Raw genomic sequence first — 27,787 nt, forward strand, 5'->3', positions numbered from 1 at the left:
GCTAACACTAATAAGCGGGTACTCTTTCTACCCCCTTCTGATGTCTATGTCAGAAGGTTTTTCTATCTCCTTTATATTTTAATAAAACTTTATTACACAAAAGCTCTGAGCCATCAAGCCTCGTCTCTGACCCCAGATTGAATTCTTCTCCTCCAGAGGACAAGAATCCTAGCATCTTTTCGTGGTTCAACAACAGCCTTTCATTCTGTTTCTTAGATTCAATTCAGCACCAGTGTACAAAGAAACTGAGCAATTGACCTCAAACAAAATGTGTGTATGCTGCTGTGCTTAGTCATTCAGTTGTGTCAGACTCTTTGGGACCTCATGGACTATAGCCTGCCAGTCTTCTGTCCATGGGGATTCTCCGGCCAAGAGTGATAGGGGAAGCACACTGACTGAAACTGCCCACCCTGGCCAGGCACCATAGTAAACACTTGCATAAGTTGTTTTGCAACAGAAGGTCCTGGTACAGAACACAGAACTAATAAGCCACCACCAACAGGAAGAGTTTGGGAAAGGTCAAAAGGTGACACCATGTGTACAACCACCTCTCGGAATCCTTCTTCCTGGCATCCATCTTGGCTGAGCAATGCATGTGCCACCCTGAAGGACTCTGAGTCAGAATGATTGGCCATAGACAACCCGGAAACTAATCCCATCACCATAAAACCCGAGGCTGCAAGCCATGTGACAGCAGTTCTCCCGGGTTCCCTTACCCTACTGCTCTCTACCCAGGCACCCCTTCCCAATAACATCTCTTGCTTTATCAGCACATGTGTCTCTTTGGACAATTTAATTCTGAGTGTTAGACAAGAGCCCACTTTTGGGCTCTGGAAGAAGTCCCCCTTCCTGCAACAAGAATGCTGGAGTAGGTTGCTATGCCCTCCTCTAGGGGAATCTTCCCAACCCAGGGATCAAACCCAGGTCTTCTGCATTACAGGCAGATTCTTTACCATCTGAGCCACCAGGGAAGCCCAAGAATACTCGAGTGGGTAGCCTATCCCCTTCTCCAGGGGATCTTTCCAATCCAGGAATTGAATTGGGATCTCCTGCATTGTAGGTGGATTCTTTATCAGCTGAGCCACCAGGGAAGCCCAAATGTGTGTATACTTCCTTCTGCTGCTGCTGCTGCTGCTGTAAGTCGTTTCAGCCGTGTCTGACTCTGTGTGTCCCCATAGACGGCAGCCCACCAGGCTACCCCGTCCCTGGGATTCTCCAGGCAAGAACACTGGAGTGGGTTGCCACTGGCTTCTCCAATGCATGAAAGTGAAAAGTGAAAGTGAAGTCACTCAGTTGTGTCCGACTCGTAGCGACCCCATGGACTGCAGCCTACCAGGCTCCTCCATCCATGGGATTTGCCAGGCAAGAGTACTGGAATGGGTTGCGATTGCCTTCTCCGATATGTCCTTCTAATCAACTTCAATTAGCTTCTGGTCAGAACCACACATTTCACTATCATACCTGTGTTTACAGATCACATGATTAAAGAGAGCACAGCGATGTTGGAATCTGAAATGCTACAGAGCCAGTCTGAGGAGTAACAATAATTGTAAAAACAAAAGGCTATTTTTATATGCAAGATACAGAATGAAAGTCCAGAATGGTTTACCCTAAGATAGTCTTTGGTTTGGGTTTTGTTTTTTTAACTTTCGTCTGGAAAAACGTGGATAAACTGGATAAAGTTTCCTTAGGAGATTTTTTAGATGAAAAAAATGAAGTTATATTACAACATTCTTATTTAGAATATACAGATTTCAGCAATCTTATTTTTATGAGAAATATTTGGTAACATAATTCTAGGAAATATCAACTTAATATTAATGGAAACAAAAGCAGCAATATGATTTTAGACTCTCTGCTTGGGTTCTGCCTGTCCTTGGAAACACATGGATCTACCCTGACTTCTCTGCTCATCCCTCTCAATATCCTTCACAGACCTCTTTTTTCTATTTATTATAAAGTCTTCTCTAAGAAATAGTTTACTCCTTTTCATAAATTAATAGAAAACAAAATAAATACATAAATAAAATGTAAAAGCAAAAATATATAAAATGAAAAACATTAAATGTGCAATAAATTCTAATAAATAAGTATTGTTATGTGTTGAATCAGTGATGTACTTTAAAATCATCAGATACCTTCAATTTTGAATTTTTTTACTTTGGTTTATACAGGGGGTCAAATTTATAGATAGATACACACTCACACAATCAAAAGTTATACATAGATTATTCTCTTATCACCTTTATATATCAGGTAGACGAAGTGATGGGCTATTATGTATAAAGCTCTTGGTGGAAGCTGTAATATTGGAGGTATTTCTAATTCTAATGAACATTCTAGAAGTTCAGTGACTTGTGGGCAAAATAAGAAACTAGAAATGTAAGACAGACCACCTTCTTTAAAACCTGTGAATATCATAACATAGACCAAGGGAATTTTAACCATATATCAGGGAGTCCAACGTGATTTTCATTGCTACATCATACACAAAATATTTTTTAAAAGCCAAAACTACTATATATTAAGAATCATCTCATCATTATGCTTATTCTGCTCATCCACATTTTATACTATCCATATTTTACCTCACAGTAATCTAAAGTGAACTAATATGTTCTCCAGCATTCATCAAGGCAAAGGAAATGTCAAAAAAAGACTCCAAGACGCTGACTTTTAAAAGAAAACACACATAAATAATCCTTTAGAAGGAATATTGATAAATTGTGCTATCTAAAACATGCTTTAGAAATGGGTCTGAAATCAGGTGGTACCATCTAGAAATATTTAGCAAAATCTACATTATATGCAATCAGAATAGCAACAACCATTAAAAAAAAAAAACCTCATTAGCTGATTGCCACTCTCTTTAATTAATTTAAATTTGCAAAGAGAGTAGTTTAAATATAGAAGATAAGCTTTGTACTTAGCATTTTATAATGATGGCTTATCATACTCTGAGTTATTAATTTTTTAATTGAATATAATAAAAATAAGTTCATCTTAAACTTCAGGATTTTCCCTTCTAATGTTTATAAACTTTCCAGTGCTACCATACTGACAGTAGTAGAGTCCTGAATCATAAACACATTCGACATATGCAAATTTGAAACACAACACACAAGCCCCTTGAGCTTCTTTAAACTAATTAAATATGGCTTATTTAGGTTTTACAGTTTTAGGGCAACCATGGAAAGTTTATATGATAAACTGATATTAGAGTAACCATCAGACCAAAAATGGGTAATTTGATAATTTTATTGATCTCATTGAAATCTAGATTATGGATGATTGATGCTTTGAGGAGTAAATATCTGCCCATAAAAATTCCTTTTCCTGGGCAAAGATCATGAAGGTGGGCAATTAATGGACATGCCTTCCCACCATGAGTTTAATGAATTTCTTCACCTGTTTTCTTACTTTTCCCTGCCATTTATTGATCACTTACTAGGTTTTGGAATTTGATTCTTAAGGACACAGTAAATTCAAGCTAGACTTAAATGCTTATCTTAGAAAATGTCAAAGAGGGAGAAACACAGTCAGTCTCCTAGTAGTATCTCCAGAGTTTACAGCAGTGCTTTTACATGAGACAGTTAATTTTAACTTTTACTTTCTGAATAAATCTTTCATTTAAAAAATCTATCTCTTAAAAAACATATCAAAACATTTAAGCTTTGCGTGTATATATTCATGTATTTAAACCACTGAATTAATATTTGTGCAACAGAAAAAGTAATTTATTCAACAACATTCAAGTAGCAAAAGTGGATGAATATCTCTCCAAAAAATAAGTCACTAACTCCTTTTCCACTAATAGGTAGGGGATCTTTATTTTCAGTAGCAGTCTTCACCTGGTCTCCTCAGGCCAAGTCCTGGGATGAAGTCATTTTACCATCATATCCTATGGCAGCTTCACATTTCACAGACATATGCAGTGGCCTATTCAGTTTTCCCCAGTGGCTGTGACCCTGGTTCTACATGTGTTGTTTTAGTTATTCCTGACCAGCACACTTGATTAGTCACCCTTCTATAACCTGTTCTAAAACCTAAAAAAGTAGATGAACAAGCAAACAGTTGCAGACTCACCGTCCCTGCGATTAAGACTTGCAAAACCAGGGCCATGGCTACTAGACAGCTCTGAGGAACTGGTGAAGGAAGCCCGGGGCAAGGAGGAAGCCAGAGGAGCATCACAGTTATCTGGGGGGAAAAACACCACATTCTGGTTAACACATTGATTGACACCTTTCTGTCTTCTCTTCCTGTTTTTTTCCTTCCCTTTTACTTTCATTTCCTTCTCATTCCCCTCCCCCTCTCCATCTTTTTCATCCATAATTTCCTTTCCTTTAATCAACAGGCTAGGAAAGCATTAGAGTCTATAGCAAACATTAGTCTTGATCAGAGGTTTATTAGTAAATGTTTAACATCGGGCTGAGTGGTAGTATTTGTCACTTCACCGTGGTGTATATTGTGCCTCATGCCAAGCAAGAGACTTGGGTTCAATCTCTCAGTCAGGAGGATCCCCTGGAGGAGGAAATGGCAACTCATTCCAGTATTCTGACTTGGCAAATCCCATGGACAGAGGAGTTACAATCCATGGAGTCATTAAAGAGTCAGATATGACTGAGCAACTAGACAACAAAAACACTGGTGTAAATACTTCTACTGTGGTCAATTCAAGGCTATCAATGTGACGTCACTAATTATGAAGTTGGAAAGACAATGTATGTATTACATCATTATGTAGCATTTTCACCATGCAGATTCAAGGTATGTAAATAACCTCAAGAGATTAGATAACAGTAAGATGCCATAAAATAAAGTAGCAAACACCTTCTTCCAACAACAAAAGAGAAGACTCTACACATGGACATCACCAGATGGTAAACACTGTAATCAGATTGATTATATTTTTTACAGCCAAAGATGGAGAAGCTCTATACAGTTAGAAAAAACATCAGTTAGCTGACTGTGGCTCAGATCATGAAACCTTATTGCCAAATTCAGACTTAAATTGAAAAAAGTAGGGAAAACCACTAGACCATTCAGGTATGACCTCAATCAAATCCCCTATGATTATACAGTGGAACTGAGAAATAGACTTAAGGGACTATATCTGATAGACAGAGTCCCTGATGGAGGTTCATGACATTGTACAGGAGACAGGGATGAAGACCATCCTCAAGAAAAAGAAATGCAAAAAAGCAAAATGGCTGTTTGAGGAGGCCTTACAAATAGCTGTGAAAAGAAGAGAAGCCAAAAACAAAGGAGAAAAGGAAAGATACACCCATTTGAATGTAGAGTTTTAAAGAATAGCAAGGAGAAAGAAGAAAGCCTTACTCAGTGATCAATGCAAAGAAATAGAGGAAAGCAACAGAATGGGAAAAACAAAAGATCTTTTCAAGAAAATTAGAGATACCAAGGGGACATTTCAGACAAAGATGGGCTCAATAAAGCACAGAAATGGTATGGACCTAGCAGAAGCAGAAGATATTAAGAACAGGTGGCAAGAATACACAGAAGAACTGTGCAAAAAAGATTTTCATGACCCAGATAATCACGATGGTGTGATCATGCACCTAGAGCCAGACATCCTGGAATGTGAAGTCAAGTGGGCCTTAAGAAGCATCACTATGAACAAAGCTAGTGGAGGTGATGGAATTCCAGTTGAGCTATTTCAAATCCTGGAAGATGATGCTGTGAAAGTGCTGCATTCAATATGCCAGCAAATTTGGAAAACTCAGCAGTGGCCACAGGATTGGAAAAGGTCAATTTTCATTCCAATCCCAAAGAAAGGCAATACCAAAGAATGCTCAAACTACCACACAATAGCACTCATCTTACATGCTAGTAAAGTAATGCTCAAAATTCTCCAAGCCAGGCTTCAACAGTACGTGGACCATGAACTTCCAGATATTCAAGCTGGATTTTAAAAAGTTAGAGGACCCAGAGATGAAATTGCCAACATCTGCTGGATCATCAAAAAAACAAGAGAGTTCCAAAAAAACATCTACATCTGCTTTATTGACTATGCCAAAGCCTTTGACTATGTGGATCACAATAAACTGTGGAAAATTTTGAAAGAGATGGGAATCCCAGACCACCTGACCTGCCCCTTGAGAAATTTGTATGCAGGTCAGGAAGCAACAGTTAGAACTGGACATGGAACAATAGACTGGTTCCAAATAGGAAAAGGAGTACATCAAGGCTGTATATTGTCACCCTGCTTATTTAACTTACATGCAGAGTAAATCATGAGAAACACTGGGCTGGAAGAAACACAAGCTGGAATCAAGATTGCTGGGAGAAATATCAATAACCTCAGATATGCAGATTACACCACCATTATGCAGAAAGTGAAATTAAAGAGCCTCTTGATGAAAGTGAAAGGGGAGAGTGAAAAAGTTGGCTTAAAGCTCAACATTCAGAAAACTAAGATCATGGCATCCAGTCCCATCACTTCATGCCAAATAGGTGGGGAAACAATGGAAGCAGTGAGAGACTTTATTTTGGGGAGGCTCCAAAATTACTGCACATGGTGACTGCAGCCATGAAATTAAAAGATGCTTACTCCTTGGAAGGAAAGTTCTGACCAACCTAGATAGCATATTAAAAAGCAGAGACATTACTTTGCCAACAAAGGTCCATCTAGTCAAGGCTACGGTTTTTCCAGTAGTCATATATGGATGTGAGAGTTGGACTGTAAAGAAAGCTGAGTGCCAAAGAATTGATGCTTTTGAACTGTGGTGTTGGAGAAGACTCTGAGAGTCCCTTGGACTGCAAGGAGATCCAGCCAGTCCATCCTAAAGGAGATCGTCCTGGGCGTTCATTGGAAGGACTGATGCTGAAGCTGAAACTCCAGTACTTTGGCCAACTGATGCAAAGAACTGACTCATTTGAAAAGACCCTGATGTTGGGAAAGATTGAAGGCAGTATGAGAAGGGGATGACCAGGGATGAGATTGTTGGATGGCATCACTGACTCAATGGACATGAGTTTGAGTAGGCTCCAGGAGTTGTCAATGGACAGGGAGGCCTGGCATGCTGCAGTCCATGGGGTCACAAAGTGTTGGACATGACTAAGTGACTGAACTGAACTGAACTGAAGATGCCATAAAGTAAGAAGTGTCAAAATTTCAAAAGGTATTACTTTGTTTTTATATGATTTACTTTATTATGCTAATTTAATTAATTACTAAATTAATAAGTAATTTAATTTTATAATGATTGTATTTTCATACAAAATTCACTGAAAGTTAATGATTAGGTCTTGATAGCTGCCTAAAATTGGCTCCAGCACAATACTCCTCAATGGGAAAATACTAAAAGTACTTCCTTGAAAGTCAGAAAGAACACCTTAACCACTGTTTCTATTGAACACTACATTAAAAATCCTATTAGGACATAAAAGAAAATTTAAAAAATAAAAGCACAAAATTGGTGGGAAAAAAAGGAACTGTTATCATTTCCAGATGTTATAATTATATAGGTAGAAATTCTGAAAGTCATGGGCTAGCTTCATAGTTCCTTATACAAAAGATGATTACATTTCTAAACTCATTCGTAGTTAGAAAATAAATAGAATAGCAAATGGTAACAAGATGTATAAAATACCTAAGAACAAATCTTACAGAATTTGCAACACATTTATGGAGATTATGATAAAAATTGTACTGAAAGACATTAAAGAATAACTACCAGACCACCTGACCTGCCTCTTGAGAAACCTATATGCAGGTCAGGAAGCAACAGTAGGAACTGGACATGGAACAGCAGACTGGTTCCAAACAGGAAAAGGAGTACGTCAAGGCTGTATATTGTCACCCTGCTTATTTAACTTTTATGCAGAGTACATCATGAGAAACGCTGGGCTGGAAGAAGCACAAGCTGGAATCAAGATTGCTGGGAGAAATCTCAATAACCTCAGATACGCAGATGACACCACCCTTATGGCAGAAAGTGAAGAGGAAATAAAAAGCCTCTTGATGAAGGTGAAAGAGGAGAGTGCAAAAGTTGGCTTAAAGGTCAACATTCAGAAAACTAAGATCATGGCATCCGGTCCCATCACTTCATGGGAAATGGGTGGGGAAACAGTGGAAACAGTGTCATACTTTATTTGGGGGGCTCCAAAATCACCGCAGATGGTGATTGCAGCCATGAAATTAAAAGACGCTTATTCCTTGGAAGGAAAGTTCTGACCAACCTAGACAGCATATTAAAAAACAGAGACATTAGTTTGCCAACAAAGGTCCATCTAGTCAAGGCTATGGTTTTTCCTGTGGTCATGTATGGATGTGAGAGTTGGACTGTGAAGAAAGCTGAGCGCCGAAGAATTGATGCTTTTGAACTGTGGTGTTGGAGAAGACTCTTGAGAGTCCCCTGGACTGCAAGGAGATCTAACCAGTCTATTCTAAAGGAGATCAGCCCTGGGTGTTCTTTGGAAGGACTGATGCTAAAGTTGAAACTCCGATATTTTGGCCACCTGCTGCAAAGAGTTGACTCATTGGAAAAGACTCTGATGCTGGGAGGGATTGGGGGCAGGAGGAGAAGGGGACGACAGAGGATGAGATGGCTGGATGGCATCACTGACTCGATGAATGTGAGTCTGAGTGAACTCCAGGAGTTAGTGATGGACAGGGAGGCCGGGAGTGCTGCAATTCATGGGGTTACAGAGTCGGACATGACTGAGCGACTGAACTGAACTGAACTGAAAATAAGCTCAGACTACAATGATCGCAAATAGGAAGACAGTATTTCTAAGGTATCAGTTTTCCGTAGTTTGAGCTACAATTCATTAGAAGTTCAATCAAAAGCCCAGGAGGGTTCTTCATAGAACTTGAAAACACTGAACCAAACAGTTCAAGGATTCTTAAGAACATGCAGTACAGATATGATTTAGCAGGTCAGTTAAGATGAAAAGAAAATATTACATCTTAATTTTCACTAACCTCTAGCTAAATTTTAGCATATTCTTCAATCACAAGTGTAGACAAAAGAGACTGTATTCACTAGTGCTATGCATTTGTTACCAACATAAGTTACAGATACCTAGAAATATTGTTTATGGTCCTCCTTACTTCAAAATAACAGTATTTATTAAAATCACCACTAGATCTTATTATTTAATGCTTTAATAATTAAGAAGACATATTATAATTTCTAATATATTGATATCAGCATCTCAATATAACTATTTACTTTGTAACCAGATGTATACATTTTATGCATTTACAAGCATTGCTCTGAAAAGCAGTCACAGCTACAGCAAAGCGCCAGAAGGATCCATGGCACAAAGAAGAGCAAAGAATCTCCCACAGTGAGTGTGTACATTATAGGTACAAAGCTGTTAAGACATTACTGGGACATTATTATTACTGGGACATTTTTCAGAAAATTCCAGAAGATGGGGATCAAACACAATCCATAGTCAGCTGTGCTAACTCAAATGTTAACACTACAGCTTCTCAGGGGTGACAGCCTGTTGAGGAGATGGAGCCTGCATCATTTCCTCCTTTAAATAAAGGGGTTCCTGGGATCTAAGTAACCTCCCCAAAGTCACAAAGCTGTTTGAGGGTAAGTGAGGATTATTTCCATCAACTGCTTAACTTGGCAAGCCTGCTCCTTTCCCAGCTTCCACCTCACCCCAGAACAGCTTTCTTTCTAAGTCTGGCCAGATGCTCCCCACTAATTAGGCACATCTTTCTCATCTCACCATTTTGGGATCCCTCCTTACTGAATTGTAAACCTAACAAGGACCAAGTGTGGATTCTGGAGGCAGATGGGGTGTGGGTTTGGCATCTACCCAGCTGCCTACTATTGGGATGTCAGTGGCCTTCCCTACACTTCAGTTATATCATCTGTACAATAAGGATGTTATACAACTGAATCATACAACTGGACAAAAGGAAATCATACAACTATAGAGTTTTTATGAGGACTAAAGTATTTGTTTTTATTACTTTCAGTATGGTAACACAAATCATCAAATAAACTTCTTCAAAATAGTTTATAAGCATATTTTCTCCATAGAAAGATATATAAGGCAGCATTCAGAGTTCCAAGTCATATTTTCATTTTTTATTTGTTCAAAAGAAACCATATGAATCTTAGTCTTTTTAAAAAAGAGTGAGATGTTATCACTTTTGTGATACAATATTTTTTTTTGAGAAACAATTTTAAAAGTAATAGCTTTCTTTACAACCCTAATTGTTCCAATTCAATTTCAGACAGTCGACTCTAAGAATGCACATGATCAAAAAACATGACCATGTCCCATTACATAGAAGAGCAACTCTGTATATGCTTCCCATGCATTCACTGTGTTTCTAAATAAATTACATTCAAGCAATGTGAAGGCTCAGATGCCATACAAAATCTCTCTAACTATTGTTTTCTATCTGAAATGTCTGTATTTTATGCTATAATTCCTGGAGACAAAATTGTAAAGACCCAATTTAATTTTTTATGGAATTATTTAAAAATATTTTATTTCCACTGAATATCATTCTTATCAATATTCTGATAAACGCTGTTTCTATCCCCCAATAAGGATGAATCCTGAAATGCTTCAAAGCTACAAGAATTATTCATAAACAATTGTTTTTAACAAATGAGATAGCAAAACAATTGATAAGTACAACTATTTACCACCTAGGCAGGAAAAAGAAGTGAGTACAAGTAATAAACGTATAAGAATTAACAAGTGAAAATAGATAATATTACAGTTAGATAGGCTAAAGTAAGTTTATTTCTCTTCATAATAACCACTCATAATAATAACCACTTCATAATAACCAGGCATACTCCCTGGAATGAAAAGAGCAGTGTGGTGTGCTTAATCCACATAACTGCGGTTCCATCTTCATGCAGATTTCAAATCCATGTCTTCACTACTTTGGACTCCAGCTCTGAATTTAGCCAACTGTTCTGCGGGCACTGGCCAATTTCTAGCCCTCAGCTACACACACAGTGCAGAGGAGTTGATGAACCCTTGGAATGTACAGGACATTCTAAGCTTATAAGACTGGCATGCAGGACACTCTAGGGACCCTTGCATAATTTTTCAGCTTCAGTTCATCTGCCACCACCCTCACTTGCTCCCAAAAATATGTGCTGCAGCAGGTGCCAGTGTGTTCATATCCGCAGCTACCCAGTGTGGGTCTACCTCTGGCACCTTTCCGCATGCCATGAGCTTGCATAACTGTACTAGATCCAGTTGTTTAATTTCATGACCCTCAATGCCCACTCTGATAGGAAATAGAGTGGAGGACAGCAGAGGTGATTTCTAATTTCTTGCTTTTTCCAATAAGTTATGCATTCTAATAGTAGAGCACCCTTGGTGGCTAAGACAGTAAAGAATGTGCTTGCAATGCAGAAGACCTGGGTTCCTTCTCCGGGCTGGGAAGATCCTCTGGAGAAGGGAATGGTCACCCACTCCAGTATTCTTGCCTGGAGAATTCCACAGACAGAGGAGCATGATGGGCTACAGTTCATGGGGTCACAAAGAGTCAGACACAACTGAGCAACTAACACTTTCACTTTTCTAAAGTAGAACATATTTATATCTTTGCCAGAACAAAGTCAGAAAGGGAGCATTAGACCATGTTCCTGGTTAATTTATTTAATTCACACATGCATATGTATTATGCCTAGCCATCAGCAGAGTCCAAAGATGAGCACTTTTATTTTGACTTCTTTGTTGTTCAGTTCCTCAGTCATGTCTGACTCTGCGACCCCATGGACTGCAGCATACCAGACTGCCCTGTTCTTTATCATCTCTAGGAGCTTGCTCAAACTCATGTCCATTGAGTCAGTGATGCCATCCAACCATCTCATCCTCTGCCTCGCCCTTCTCCTCCTGCTTCCAACCTTTCTCAGCATCAAAGTCTTTTCTAATGAGTCAGCTCTTCACATCAGGTGGGCAAAGTATTGGAGCTTCAGCTTCAGTATCGGTCCTTCAATTACAAATAAATATTCTTTCCCTCCCTAATTTTGCATCATAATCATTTCATCAAGTCATAAACACTCCTTTCTTTAATGAAGACACTTGCTTATCAGTTCAGTTCAGCTGCTCATTCATGTCCTACTCTTTGCGACCCCATGGACTGCAGCACGCCACGGCTCCCTGTCCATCACCAACCCCCAGAGTTTACTCAAACTCATGTCCATTGAGTCAGTGATGCCATCCAACCATCTCATCCTCTGTCATCCCCTTCTCCTCCTGCCCTCAATATTTCCCAGCATCACGGTCTTTTCAAATGAGTCAGCTCTTCACATCAGGTGGCCAAGGTACTGGAGTTTCAGCTTCAACATAAGTCTTTCCAATGAACACCCAGGATGGATCTCCTTTAGAATGGACTGGTTGGGTCTCCTTGCAGTCCAAGAGACTCTCAAGAGTCTTCTCCAACACCACAGTTCAAAAGCATCAATTCTTCAGTACTCAGCTTTCTTTATAGTCCAAATCTCACATCCATACATGACTGCTGGATAATGCCAAGGAGTAAGCGTCTTTTAATTTCATGGCTGTAGTCACCATCTGCACCATTTGGAGCCCCCCCAAAAATAAAGTATCTCACCGTTTACATTGTTTCCCCATCTATTTGCCATGAAGCGATGGGACAGGATGCCATGATCTTAGTTTTCAAAAGTGTCAATTCTTTGATGCTCAGCCTTCTTTTACTTCTTTAGGCTCCTTTTAACAAATAAATCTAGACCTGAAAGTTGCATGTAAAATTATTCTTCAGGGTTGAAATTTTCACTTTTCACTGTAAATCAAATAGCAACATTACAAGAACAGTCTGTCATTAATTTTAGTGCTGCAACATAGCAAATTCAGTTCAATTCAGTTTAGTCGCTCAGTCGTGTCCAACTCTTTGCGACCCCATGAATCGCAGCACACCAGGCCTCCCTGTCCATCACCAACTCCTGGAATTCACTCAGATTCACATTCATCGAGTCAGTGATGCCATCCAGCCATCTCATCCTCTGTCGTCCCCTTCTCCTCCTGCCCCCAATCCCTCCCAGCATCAGAGTCTTTTCCAATGAGTCAACTCTTCACATGAGGTGGCCCAAGTACAGGACTTTCAGCTTTAGCATCATTCCTTCCAAAGAAATCCCAGGGCTGATCTCCTTCAGAATGGACTGGTTGGATCTCCTTGCAGTCCAAGGGACTCTCAAGAGTCTTCTCCAACACCACAGTTCAAAGGCATCAATTCTTCGGCGCTCAGCCTTCTTCACAGTCCAACTCTCACATCCATACATGACCACAGGAAAAACCATAGCCATTAATTAAAACTATTACTAGGTTGCCTGTATTGTTTTGGTATAAATCCAAAACAATCATTGTTATTATAATTAAATTATACATCATGTTCCCCACAGTGGTTTCATACTGGTAGAGTTTTCTTTTTCAGATCACTGCATCTGTGAAATACCTTGCATATTTTTTGAGAAAAGATGAAATTATAAAATAGTGCATTCCAAAGTCTGATAACCAAATGGCAGAGAATATTTAGCTAGGTAACTACTTTTAATAAAAAGTACTTCCTGCCTAGTGATCTGATTTTGAACTTCAAGAAAATCAGGAACTCTAATACAAAAAGTCAGTTTTGAAAACCCTTCCTCTTAGAGCTGAAATCAATGAATTTGAAAATAGGAAGTCATGGAGAAAAGTCAATGAACCAACAACTAACTCTTTGAAAGATTAATAAAACTGTAAATCCTTTGGCCAGACTAGTTTATATTAAAAAGCCACAACTTATTAATATCTGAAATGAAATTAAGGACATAAATATAGATTCCATGGACATTAAAAGGATAATAAAGGAATAGTATGAGAAACCATGTCCATAAATTTGATCATCTAGATGAAATGGACCCATTCCTTGAAAATACAATTTATATCTAATAAAGAATTTGAAACAATAATTCAAATATTTTTTTCAAGTATTTTTTTAAAATATATAATAATAACCTTCCAAAACAGAAAGCACCAAGTCCAAATGGCTTCATTGGTGAACTCTGTGAAACATTTAAGGAAGAAATCATGCCACGTCTCCATAATCCCTTTTAGAAAATAAAAGCAGAGGGAATAATTTATGCCTTATTCCATGAGGCCAATATTACCACAATAGATAAACCAGTCACAGATACTACAAGGAAAAAAACCCTACATACCAATATTTCTCATGAACACAGATGCAAAATCCTCAACAAAACATTAGCAATCAAATCCAACAATGTACAAGAATAATTACATACTGCAAACAAGTAGAATTTGACCCAGGTATGAAGGGCTGGTTTAACATTCAAAAATCAATTTATATAATCCTTTATATCAACAAGCATACATGCCGAAAAGCATCTGACAAAATCCAACACCTATTGATGGCAAAAACTCTTGGTAAACTAGGAATAAAGGTGAACACCCTCAACTTGATAAAGAATATATACAAAAAACTTACAGCTAACACTACACTTACTGGTGAAAAATTCAAAGTTTTCCCACTAAAATAAAGAACTAGGCAATGATTTTTCCCTCTCAAAACACCTTTTCCAAATCCTACTGGAAGCTTATTTAATACAATTACACAAGAAAAGGAAATTTAAAAATATACAGATTAGGAAGAAAAAATCTGTCTTTGTTCATGGATGACAGGATTATCTCTATAAAAAAGAATCTGAAAGAATAGAAAAAAAGAACTTCTGGAATTAAGAAGTGGTTATAACAAAGCCAAAGGATACAGGCTAATATACAAAATCAATTGCATTTCTATATACCACCAATTTACAAATGGAATTAAGGATCTGAAACACAATGCCATTTATATTCAGTTCAGTTCAGTTCAGGCACTCAGTCGTGTCCGACTCTTTGCCACCCACGGACCACATGACGCCAGGACTCCCCAACCATCATCAACTCATGGAGCTTACTCAAACTCACGTCCATTGAGCCATCTCATCCTCTGTTGTCCCCTTCTCCTCCTGCCCCCAATCCCTCCCAGCATCAGGGTCTTTTCCAGTGTGTCAGCTCTTTGTATCAGGTAGCCAAAGTACTGGAGTTTCAGCTTCAACATCAGTCCTTCCAGTGAACACCCAGGAGGGATCTCCTTTAGGATGGACTGGTTGGCTCTCCTTGCAGTCCAAGGGACTCTCAAGAGTCTTCTCCAACACCACAGTTCAAAAGCATCAATTCTTCGGTACTCAGCTTTCTTTATATTTCAACTCTCACATCCATACATGACTACTGGAAAAACCATAGCCTTGACTAGATGGACCTTTGTTGGCAAAGTAATGTCTCTGCTTTTTAATATGCTGTCTAGGTTGGTCATAGCTTTCTTTCCAAGGAGTAGGCGTCTTTTACTTTCATGGCTGCAGTCACCATGTGCAGTGATTTTGGAGACCCCCAAAAATAAATTCTTTCACTGTTTCCCCATCTATTTGGCATGAAGTGATAGGGCCGGATGCCATGATCTTTGTTTTCTCAATGTTGAGCTTTAAGCCAAATTTTTCACTCTCCTCTTTCACTTTCATCAAGAGGCTTTGTAGTTCATCTTCACTTTCTGCCATAAGGGTGGTGTCATCTGCATATCTGAGGTGATTGATATTTCTCCTGGCAATCTTGATTCCAGCTTGTGCTTCTTCCAGCCCAGTATTTCTCATGATGTACTCTGCATGTAAGTTAAATAAGCACAGTGACAATATACAGCCCTGATGTACTCCTCTTCCTATTTGGAACCAATCTGTTGTTCCATGTCCAGTTCTAACTCTTGCTTCCTGACCTGCATACAGATTTCTCAAGAGGCAGATCAGGTGGTCTGTTATTCACATCTCTTGCAGAATTTTCCACAGTTTATTGTGATCCACACAAAGGCTTTGGCATAGTCAATAAAGCAGATGTAGATGTTTTTTGGAACTCTCTTGCTTTTGCGATAATCCAGTGGATGTTGGCAATTTCATCTCTGGTTCCTCTAACTTTCCTAAAGCCAGCTTGAACATCTGGAAGTTCACGGTTCATGTACTGCTGAAGCTTGGCTTGGAGAATTTTGAGCATTACTTTACTAGCATGTGAGATGAGTGCAATTGTGTGGTGGTTTGAGCATTCTTTGGCATTGCCTTTCTTTGGGATTGGAACGAAAACTGACCTTTTCCAGTCCTGTGGCCACTGCTGCATTTTCCATATTTGCTGGCATATTGAGTGCAGCACTTTCACAGCATCATCTTTTAGGATTTGAAAGAGCTCAACTGGAATTCCATCACCTCCACTAGCTTTGTTCATAGTGATGCTTCCTAAGGCCCTCTTGACTTTGCATTCCAGGATGTCTGGCTCTAGGTGAGTGATCACACCATCATGATTATCTGGGTTGTGAAGGTCTTTTTTGTACAGTTCTTCTGTGTATTCTTGCCACTTCTTCTTAATATCATATACTTCTGTTAGGTCCATCCCATTTCTGTACTTTATTGAGTCCATCTTTGCCTGAAATGTTCCCTTGGTATTTCTATTTTTCTTGAAGAGATCTCTAGACTTTCCCATTCTATTGTTTACCTCTATTTCTTTGCATTGATCACTGAGGAAGGCTTTGGTCTCTCTCCTTGCTATTCTTTGAAACTCTGCATTCAAATGGGTATATCTTTCCTTTTCTCCTTTGCCTTTGACTTCTCTTCTTTTCACAGCTATTTATAAGGCCTCCTTAGACAGCCGTTTTGCTTTTTTTTGCATTTGTTTTTCTTGCGGATGGTCTTCATCCCTGTCTCCTGTACAGTGTCACAAACCTCCATCCATAGTTCATCAGGCACTCTGTCTATCAGATCTAGTCCCTTAAATCTATTTCTCAATTCCACTGTATAATCATAAGGGATTTGATTTAGGTCATACCTTAATGGTCTAGTGGTTTCCCCTACTTTCTTCAGTTTAAGTCTGAATTTGGCAATAAGGAGTTGGAGTGGTGAGCAGTGGAACGGCCGAGAGGTGATACCCCATGACCAATGTAAGGAGCAGTGGCTGAGCTTTGCTGGAGCAGCCATAAAGAGATACCCCACGTCCAACATAAGAGAAACCCCAGTAAGACTGTAGGCACTGAGAGAGGGCATCAGAAGGCAGATAGACTGAAAACACAATCCCAGACAACTAACCAATCTAATCACATGGACCACAGCCTTGTCCAACTCAACGAAACTAAGCCATGCCATGTAGGGTCACCCAAGATGGATGGGTCATGGTGGAGACGTCTGACAAAATGTGGTCCACTGGAGAAGGGAATGGCAAACCACTTCAGTATTCTTGCCTTGAGAGCCCCATGAACAGTATGAAAAGGTAAAAAGATAGGACACTGAATGATGAACTCCCCAGGTCATTAGGTGCCCAATATGCTACTAGAGATCAGTGGAGAACTAACTCCAGAAAGAATGAAGAGACAGAGCCAAAGCAAAAACAATATCCAGTTGTGGGTGTGACTGGTGATAGAAGCAAAGTCTGATGCTGTAAAGAGCAATAATGCATAGGAACCTGAAATGTTAGGTCTATGAATCAAGGCAAATTGGAAGTGGTCATATAGGAGATGGTAAGAGTGAACATTGACATTTTAGGAATCAGTGAACTAAAATGAACTGGAATGGGTGAATTTAACTCAGATGACCATTATATCTACTACTGTGGACAAGAATCCCTTAGAAGAAATGGAGTAGCCATCATAGTCAACAAAAGAGTCTGAAATACAGTACTTGGAATGAATCTCAAAAATGACAGAATGATCTCTGTTCTTTTCCAAGTCAAAGCATTGAATATCACAGTAATCCAAGTCTATGTCCTGACCAGTAATGCTGAAGAAGCTGAAGTTAAATGGTTCTATGAAGATCTACAAGACCTTTTAGAACTAACACCCAAAAAAGATGTCCTTTTCATTATAGGAACTGGAATGCAAAAGTAGGAAGTCAAGAAACACCTGGAGTAACAGGCAAATTTGGCCTTGGAATACAGAATGAAGCAGGGCAAAAGCTAATAGAGTTTTGCCAAGAGAACACACTGGTCATAACACCCTCTTCCAACAACACAAGAGAAAACTCTACACATGGACATCACCAGATGGTCAACACCAAAATCAGATTGATTATATTCTTTGCTGCCAAAGATGGAGAAATGCTATACAGTCAGCAAAATAATACCGGGAAGTGGCCATGGCTCAGATCATGAACTCCTTATTGCCATTTATATTAGCACCTAAAAATAAAAATACTCAGGTATAAATCTATCAAAATATGTATTAGATCTATTTGAGGAAGGGCTTCCCTAGTGGCTCAGATGTTAAAAATCCACCTGCTATGGAGAAGACCTGGGTTCAACCCTGGGTCATGAAGTCCCCTAGAGAAGGAAATAGCTACCCACTCCAGTATTCTTGCCTGCAGAATTCCATGGTCAGAGAAGCCTGGTGGGCTACAGTCCATGAGGTCACAAACAGTTACACATGACTGAATGACTAAAACAACAACACAATTTGACAAAAACTATAAGACTCTGATGAATGCAATCAAAGAAAAGCTAAATATCAATACATGGAGAGATACTCCATGTTCATGGACAATAATACTCAATATTGTCAAGATTTCCATTTTTTTCCAATTTTATCATAGATTCAAGGCAATCTCAGTCAAAATTCTAGCAAAGTATCTTGTGGATATCACCAAATCTATTCTAAACTTTGTGTGATGAGGCAAAAGACACAGAATAGTCAAGACAATATGAAAGAAGAAGATGAAGAAGTTGTATGAATGACAGTACCTGACTGTAAGACTTACCATCAAGTTACAGCAGTCAAGACAGGATATTGGCAAAAGAACTGACAAATAGAATAGAAAGCCCAGAAGTAGATCTAGAGAAATGCAATCAATGTACCTTTGCCAAAGGAGCAAAGGCAACACAACAGAGTAAAGATCGTCTTTTCGACAAATGGTACTGGAACAAATGGAGTTCTGTAAGCAAAAACATGAATCCAGACAAAGACTTTTCACCTTTAAAAAATCAATTCAAAAGAGACCACAGGTATAACTGTAAAGCACAAAGCTATAAAACCCTTGAAGGTAACATAGGAGAAAATCTAGATGAAAGTGTGTTCTGCAAAGATTTTGCAAATACAAAGGCACAATCCATGAAAAAAATTCATAAGAGGACTTTATTAAAATTAAAAATGTCTGCTCTGCAAAAGACACTGTCAACAGAAATAAAACACAAGCCAAAAGATGGGAGAAAATATTTGTAAAAGATACATCTGACAAAGGACTGTTACCCAAATTATGCAAAGAACTCAAACTCAATAATAAGAAAACAAACAAATCCATTTAAAAATGGTCTAAAGGTGACTTTAACAGACATTTCACCAAAGAAGACACACAGATGACAAAGAAACATATGAAAAGATGTTCCATGTTATATGTCTTCAGAGAAATGCAAATTAAAACAACAATAGGATACCACTGCACTCCTATGAAAATGGTCAAAATCTGGAACTCTAATTGACACCAAATGCTGGTGGGGATGTAGAGCAATACAAACTCTCATTTATTGCTAGTGGGGATGCAAAATGGTCCAGCCTTTTTGGAAGACCACCTGGCCAAGTTTTTACAATACTCAACATATTCCTACCATGCAATGTAGAACCTCCTCCTTCAACTCAAAATGGTTGAACACTCATGTCTACACTATAACATACACAAAAATGTTTATAGCAGCTTTAGCCATTCATCTCTAACATTTGGAAGTAACCAAGACATCCTTTAGTAGGGAATGGATAACCATACTGTAGTACATCCATACGGTGAAATATTAGTAACAAAAAGAAATGATCCATCAATCCATGAAAGGACAGAGGAGAAACTTAAATGCATATTACTAAGTGAAAGAAACCAGTCTTAAAAGAATGAGAAATGTAAGAGTTTAGCTACATGATATCCTAGAAAAACCAACAGTATGGAGCCACTAAAATGATGAGTGGCTGCCAGTGTTTAGATGGGAAGAGAAATGAATAGGAGGATGAGGGATTTTTTTTTAGAGCAGTAAAACTATTCTGTACAATAATGTAAAACTGGATACATGAAATTATACATTTGTTCCACAGAACGTATAAGAATAAGAATAAACCATAAAGTATGTACTTGAGATTATCACGTTAGTGTAGGTCCATCAGTTATAAAAAATGCACCACTCTGAGAAGGATGCCAATAACAGAGGAGCTAAGCATGTGTCAGGGAAGGGGCTATTTGGGAAATCTCTGTATTTTCTTTTCAATTTTACATAAGCCTAAAATTGCTCTAAAAAATAAAGTTTGTCTTTTTAAAAGGACAGGGGAGCTTTCTCTTTATCAAGAACCCTGAGAATTCACTTAAAATTAAAAGTTATGATTGACCTATTTGGCCCACCCTCTCTTTATCCTGCAAGTCTGTTCTCTATGTTTCCGTTGCCATGGCTGCTCTGCAGTTCATCAGTACCGTCTCTCTAGAGTCCATATATAGGCACAATATATGATATTTGTCTTTCTGTTTCTGACTTACTTTACTCGTATAACAGGCTCTAGGTTCATCCACCTCATTAGGGCTGAGTCAAATGTGTTCATTTTTATGGCTAATATTCCATTGTGTGCATACACCACAGCTTCTTTATCCATTCATCCATCAAGTGGGTGGGTGGTTCAAGAGGGAGAGAACATATTTATATCTATGGCTGATTCATGTTGCTATATGGCCAAATGTCAACACTATTGTAAAGCAATTATCCTCCAATTAAAAACAAATTTAATTTAAAAATAAAGGCTATATTTAAATAACACTGAGAAAAGAGATAACATTTTCATTGTTTTTTTTTTTCCTATGTTATATATCCAGGAGCCTTTTTATAAAACTTAGTTCTTGCTCTTAGCCTGGTAACTGAAAGAATCCAGTATATCCCTTCATGGTTTTAAAATTATGCAAAATGGTGTGATTCTATCAACCTTCATATGAATCAAATACCTGGAAAGAGAATGGTTCCAGTTTTCATGGACTGTCCTCTTCAGCACCCTAAGCAGCCAAATATTTAAACCTGTTTGAAAGGTCAATTTTAATTACCTCAATTATTATTCACCCATGGCCACTGAAAAATTATATTCGACAAAATCAACAGATTCCCCATGATGGGAGTGGTTCTAAAGTTCAACTGGTGCCAGTTTAATGAATCAACCTGTTTCTCGTACAGGATCAGCAATTTTTAAAAAATTGTCTTTATTTCTTCAGCTTCTATCACAATGCCTGGTACATGGTAGGCACTTGATAAATGTTTGCTGAATTAAATTGATCACAAGTCTGAGAGAACTTTCTTAAATCTCCATATCTAAGTTGTATTTCAACTCTGATATATATTGAGCTTAAAACATTGAAACAGCCAAGCTCATCTTAACAGAAAATTCATGCAGCCTTAATATCCATGGAGGTGGGGTAGGTGTGTGACAGTGGGACCCAGGAAAATATAGATAGAGAAGTGAGATCTAACTAATAGGAAGGGACCGCCAAAAAAGCATTTATTTCAGAAGACATGCTTGTTCCTGTTTACATAGGGCATGTCAGTAAAATTTAACAGTCCACCACACTCAAATATTTTTCAGAAAGAATTCACAAATGGAAAGATTAGAACATGTCTGCATTAGAAGTCACATCTCTAGATTTATCAAGATTGTAAAATTCTGTGCAATAAAATTCAGGGGAGAAACAGACATAGTAGTTTTTCAGACACTGAAACTGCCCAAGGGATAATTCCCCACTTCTGCCCCTGAGAATCTGATTTGTGAGAGGATTTCATTTGAGTTCCATCAAACCAGAGTATTTGAGATACAATTTATGATACTTGTGTACTTAAAGCAAATACACTCTGTTCTTCAGAGAAGGGAATGTATACTGCTTTAGGGCACAAGCTGGGAAATCTCTGCAGTGGATGAAAACCTCAGTGGTTCCTGAAAAGACCATCAACATGACCACCAGGGCTATACTGCAGTTTTCATATGAGTAGCCCTGGCATCTGTGTTGTGTTTTGTGGTTGTTATACTAGAACTGGAGACTTGGGCAGTGTAAAAGACACACATTCAGAAATCCGGAACCCTATCAAGAACCCTATCAAGATAGAAGGATGCACTTGGGAAACTCAGCTGTTGACTCACATTAGTATTGATATTACGTTAAATATGTAGTTTAAAAAGATGTTAACTATCCACAGCTCATTAACTGGAGAACTTCCTTGCTTGCATATAAACCTGAAATGTCCACTTAAGGAGCAAAGTCAAATATTTCACAAACTTTATTCAAATTATTGAAATAGTCACAGAGCAACAAAACATGCAATTCTGAAGTGATATCAGTATCATGGAGAAGGAAATGGCAACCCACTACAGTATTCTTGACTGGAAAATCCATGGACAGAGGAGCCTGGAAGGCTACAGTCCGTGGGGTTGCAAAAGAGTCGAACACGACTTAGCAACTAAGCAACAACAACAGTATCATGGCACTGATACTGAATCATTCCTTTTTTTAAATTTTTTCCTCTCTCCTTTGATTTACAATGAATAGGACATCCATAACCAGGTGGGGGAAGTGCTTTTGCACAGTATGCATGGACATCCAAGAGCTCCATCCATCTGTGCACCCAAAGTGGGTGGACTGGACCATGGAGTAGTTAGCTGAGTGAGGGAAGTAGCAGAGGAACTAGTGGCAGGAGGTAGTGACAGTACAAAAAGAGGTGGCTATTCTGGCACAGAGCAAGCACAACCTTTCTGCCAGAAGAGATGGAGGGTGAAGGCAGTAAGTGGAAGCCTGCACAGCCATGTGTGTCCCAGCTGGAGGGACCAGTTGCTGTCTTTAAGGAAAGACTCCAGTGAATGCAGAAAGGTAAGTGAGTAGACAACTGAAGGAAGTTTTTCCTGCCGTCTGCCCTTGGAGGCAAGAGGATCACCCAAAGGCATCTGGGGCTCCCCTAAAATTGAGGCTATCTCTACCACACCATGGGCATTCACAAAGCCCTGTGCTAACTATTCACATCTCACTGCCTCCTCATTTACCACCATGCTTTACTGTTTTGTTGTTGTTGTTGTTGTTGTTTTTAACTGTGTGATTCCTAATCTTAGAAGCTGCTGGTTAACTTTGGTTGTTGTTGTTAAGTCCCTCCGTTGTGTCTGACTCTGTGACCCCGTGGACTGCAGCACGCCAGGCTCCTCTGCCCTCCACTACCTCTCAGAGTTTGCTTAGATTCATGTCCACTGAGTCTGTGATGCTATTTAACCATTTCTTCTGCCTTCAATCTTTCCCAGCATCAGGGTCTTTTCCAATGAATCAGCTCTTTGCCTCAGGTGGCCAAAGTACTGGAGCTTCAGCTTCAGCATCAGTCCTTCCAGTGACTACTCAGAGTTGATTTCCTTTGGGATTGGCTGGTTTGATCTCCCTGTTGTCCAAGTGACTCTCAAGAGTCTTCTCCAGCACCACAATTCGAAAGCATCAATTCTTCAGCACTCAGCCTTCTTTATGATCCAACTCTCACATCTGTACATAATTACTGGAAAACCAAAGTTTTTACTATATGGATCTTTGTCAGCAAAGTGATGACTCTTACTTTTAATATACTGTCTAGGTTTGTCATACCTTTCCTTCCGAGGATCAAGTGTCTTTTAATTTCATGGCTGTAGTCACTGTCCACAGTGATTTTGGAGCCGAAGAAAACAAAATCTATCACTTCTTCCACGTTTTCCCCTTCTATTTGCCATGAAGTGATAGGACAGGATTCCATGATCTTAGTTTTTTGAATGTTGAGTTTCAAGCCAGTTTTTTCACTCTCCTCTTTCATCCTTATCAAGAGGCTCTTCAGTTCCTCTTCACTTTCTGCCATTAGAGTAGGATCATCTGCATATCTGAGGTTGTTGCTATTTTTCCCAGCAAACTTCCTTTTGTTGTTGTTTTCTTAACTGTGTGAATTCCGAATCTTAGAAACTGCTGGTTAACTTTGGTTGTGATTCATCCAGCCCAGGCTGACAATATACAGCCTTGCCGTGCTCCTTTCCCAATTTTGAACCAGTCTGTTGTTCCAGGTCCAGTTCTAACTGTTGCTTCTTGACCTGCATACAGGTTTCCCATGAGACAGGTAGGGTGATCTAGTAGTCCCATGTATTTAAGTATTTTCCAGTTTGTTATGATCTACACAGTCAAAGGCTTTAGTGTAGTCAATAAAGCAAAAAGAGGTGTTTTTCTGGAATTTCCTTGCTTTCTCTACAATCCAACAAATGTTGGCAACTTGATCTCTTGTTCCTCTGCCTCTTTTAGACTCAAGCTTGTACATCTGGAAGTTTTCAGTTCAAGAACTGCTGAAGCCTAGCTTGAAGTATTTTAAGCATAACCTTACTATATATATACTATATATAACACTTACTTGCATGTGAAATGAGAGAAACTGTGAGGTAGTTTGAATATTCTGTGGCATTGCTTTCTTTGGGATTGAAATGAAAACTGACCTTTTCCAGTCCTGAGGCCACTGATGAGTTTTCCAAATTTGCTGGCATATTGAGTGCAGCACTTTCACAGCATCATCTCTGGTTAAGTTAAACCAAAAATTTGTGCCATAACGCCACCTTCTGGAAAACAAAAGGAAATCTCCTAACCACCAACCTGCTGAATTCTTAGGATTAAAGAGTCTTACCTAAATAAAAAAAGGTGTTCCCTTTTTAACTTAGGGAATCATGGTAATACAATATCACAAAAGAGAAAATGACAATTTTCCAGCAACCAAACCCAAAGGTATGGAATATTGTGATCTAACTCATAAAAAATTTTAAATAGCTGCTATGATGTAATTCAATGAATTACAAGAAAACTCATAAAGGCAGTTCAGTGGTATCAGAAGTAAAAAAATAACAAGCAGAAGGAATACTTTACCAAAGAGATTAAAATTCTAAAAAGGAATCAGACTTCTAGAGCTGAGGAACTCAATAAATGAGATAAAGAGTGCATTACAATGCATTAGAAATAGAGCAGATCAGAGAGAATTAACAAGCTTACAGATAGAAATATAGAAATAATTCAGGTGGAAGAGGAAAGAGAACTATAGTTTTTAAAAAGTGTACCCTAAGAGAACCATCTGATTCCACTGGAAAGGCCAACATAAGAATAATGTTTATCCCAGAAAGAGAAGAAAGGGGAGAAAGAGCAGAGTTTACTTAAAGAAACAATAGTTGAGAAATTCCCAAACCTAGGGCACAGCTAAATATACAGATCCAGGAAGCTATCAGAATATCTTATTATCTCACCACAAAAGGTCCTCATCCAAGACATACTTTAATGAAGCTGTCTAAAGTCAAAAATCAATCATAAATAAACAATTTTCAAGGCATCCAGGAAAAAAAAAAGACATATTAAAAACTTCCATCCAAGATACCCTATCCAATAAGGTTATTCTTCAGAATGAAGGAGAAATAAAGCCTTTCCCAGACAAAGTAAAGCTGGGAGAATTCACCACACCAGTAGTTCTGCCTTACAAGGAATGCTGAAAGGAACTCTTCAAGCTGAAACAAAAAGATCAAAGTATACAAAACTTTGATTCAGATAAGAAATAGAATGCTGCAAATTATTTTAGAATAGTATGTTAAACTCTTAACTATAAGTGTTAAATGGAGAAGGCAATCGCAACCCACTCCAAGTACTCTTGCCTGGAAAATCCCATGAGCAGAGGAGCCTGGTAGGCTGCAGTCCATGGGGTCAGGAAGAGTCAGACACGACTGAGCAACTTCACTTTCACTTTTCACTTTCATGCATTGGAGAAGGCAATGGCAACCCACTCAATTGTCCTTGCCTGGAGAATCCCAGGGACGGGGGAGCCTGGTAGGCTGCCGTCTATGGGGTTGCACAGAGTTGGACACGACTGAAGTGACTTAGCAGCAGCAGCAGCATAAGTGTTAAAGGAGAAGAGCGTTAAAAATAATTCCTCTGTGGCTGAGGCAGTAAAGAATCTGCCTACAATGCAGGAGAACCGGGTTCAATCCACGGGTTGAGACTGGAGAAGGAAATGGCAACCAACTCCAATATTCTTGCTGGAGAATCCCATGGACAGAGGAGCCTGGCAGGCTACAGTCCATGAGGTCACATAGTGTTGAACACGACTGAGAGACTAACACTTTCACTTTTTCATAGATACTACAACTTGGTAATGAAATTAGAGCATAAAAAGAGATAACATCTGACAAGTATATTACAAGAAAAGAAAATTAAATAATAAATTAATATATCTGACAAACATAGATGCAAAAATTCTCAACCAAATGTTAGCAAAACAAACTCAAGAACACATTAAAATAATTAAATTTAAAAAATCACTCCCTCAGAGAATTTTCCATTGGCAGAGTATAAGAAGGACCCCATCAAAAAGGAAGGACACTGGTTCTTCTCAAGGGTCAGTCACCCTCTCATTTCTCTTTTAATAAATTTCCTTTTCTTGCCTACCAAAAAAAAGAAAAGTTTTGACAAAATATATGCACCCTTATGTTTATCACAGCTTTACTCACAATAGCCAAGATATGGAAACAACCCAAAAGACCATCAATGGATGAATAGATAAAGTGGTATTCATGCACAGTGGAATGCTATTCAGCCATGAGAAGGGAAGATATCCTTCTGTTTGCTACAACATAATGCTAAGGTGCTTCCTGATAGCTCAGCTGCTAAAGAATCCACCTGCAATGCAGGAGACCGCGGTTCAATTCCTGGGTCAGGAAGATCCCCTGGAGAAGGGGCAGGCTACCCACTCCAGTATTTTTGAGCTTGCCTGGTTGCTCAACTAGTAAAGAATCCACCCACAGTAGGGGAGACCTGGGTTTGATCCTTGGGTCGGGAAGATCCCCTGGAGATGGGAATGACTACCCACTCTAGTATTCTGGCCTGGAGAATTCCATGGACTATATAGTCCATGGGGTAGACAAAGAGTCAGACACAACTGAATGACTTTCACTTTCAGTGCTTAGAGAGGGGCTTCCCTGGTGGCTCAGATGGTAAAGAATCTGCCTGCAGCGGGAGAGACCCAGGTTCAATTCCTGGGTCGGGAAGATTCCCTGGAGAAGGGAATGGCTACTCACTCCAGTATTCTTACCTGGAGAATTCCAGGGATAGAGGAGCCTGGCAGGCTACAGTTCATGGGGTCACAAACAGTAGGACACAACTAAGTGATAACACTTTCACTTTTTTCAATGCTAAGAGAGAAAGTCAGACAGAGAAAGACAAGTACTATATGATGTCATTATATGTGGAATCTAAAAAAGTGAAACCTGTAAAAAAAAAATAATAAAATGGTTACTAGGGGATGGGCAGAGAAAAGAGTGAAGGTATTTAAGGGTACAAACTTGTATCAAGGCACAAATAAGTCATAGAGGTCTAACTAACAGTATAATGAATATAGATCTTGAGAAACCTATATGCAGGTCAGGAAGCAACAGTTAGAACTGGACATGGAACAACAGACTGGTTCCAAATAGGAAAAGGAGTACGTCAAGGCTGTATATTGTCACCCTGCTTATTTAACTTATATGCAGAGTACATCATGAGAAACGCTGGGCTGGAAGAAGCACAAGCTGGAATCAAGATTGCCGGGAGAAACATCAATAACCTTAGATATGCAGATGAAACCACCCTTATGGCAGAAAGTGAAGAGGAACTCAAAAGCCTCCTGATGAAAGTGAAAGAGGAGAGTGAAAAAGTTGGCTTAAAGCTCAACATTCAGAAAATGAAGATTATGGCATCTGGGCCCATCACTT

General features: G+C 38.9%; 1 protein-coding gene across 2 annotated transcripts in view; it reads right to left on the bottom strand.

Annotated features, from left to right (window-relative positions):
* The window catches only part of LOC102267253 (contactin-associated protein-like 3), a 237,709-nt gene that overhangs the window by 192,424 nt on the left and 17,498 nt on the right, over window positions 1-27,787 (bottom strand). For both annotated transcript variants that reach the window (XM_070375524.1, XM_070375523.1), the window contains exon 2: window positions 4,087-4,197. In XM_070375524.1, coding sequence (XP_070231625.1) covers window positions 4,087-4,197 — 111 coding nt within the window. The remainder of the gene's footprint in view (window positions 1-4,086; window positions 4,198-27,787) is intronic.

The sequence above is a fragment of the Bos mutus genome, chromosome 8, assembly GCF_027580195.1.
Source record: "Bos mutus isolate GX-2022 chromosome 8, NWIPB_WYAK_1.1, whole genome shotgun sequence".
Taxonomy (NCBI): domain Eukaryota; kingdom Metazoa; phylum Chordata; class Mammalia; order Artiodactyla; family Bovidae; genus Bos; species Bos mutus.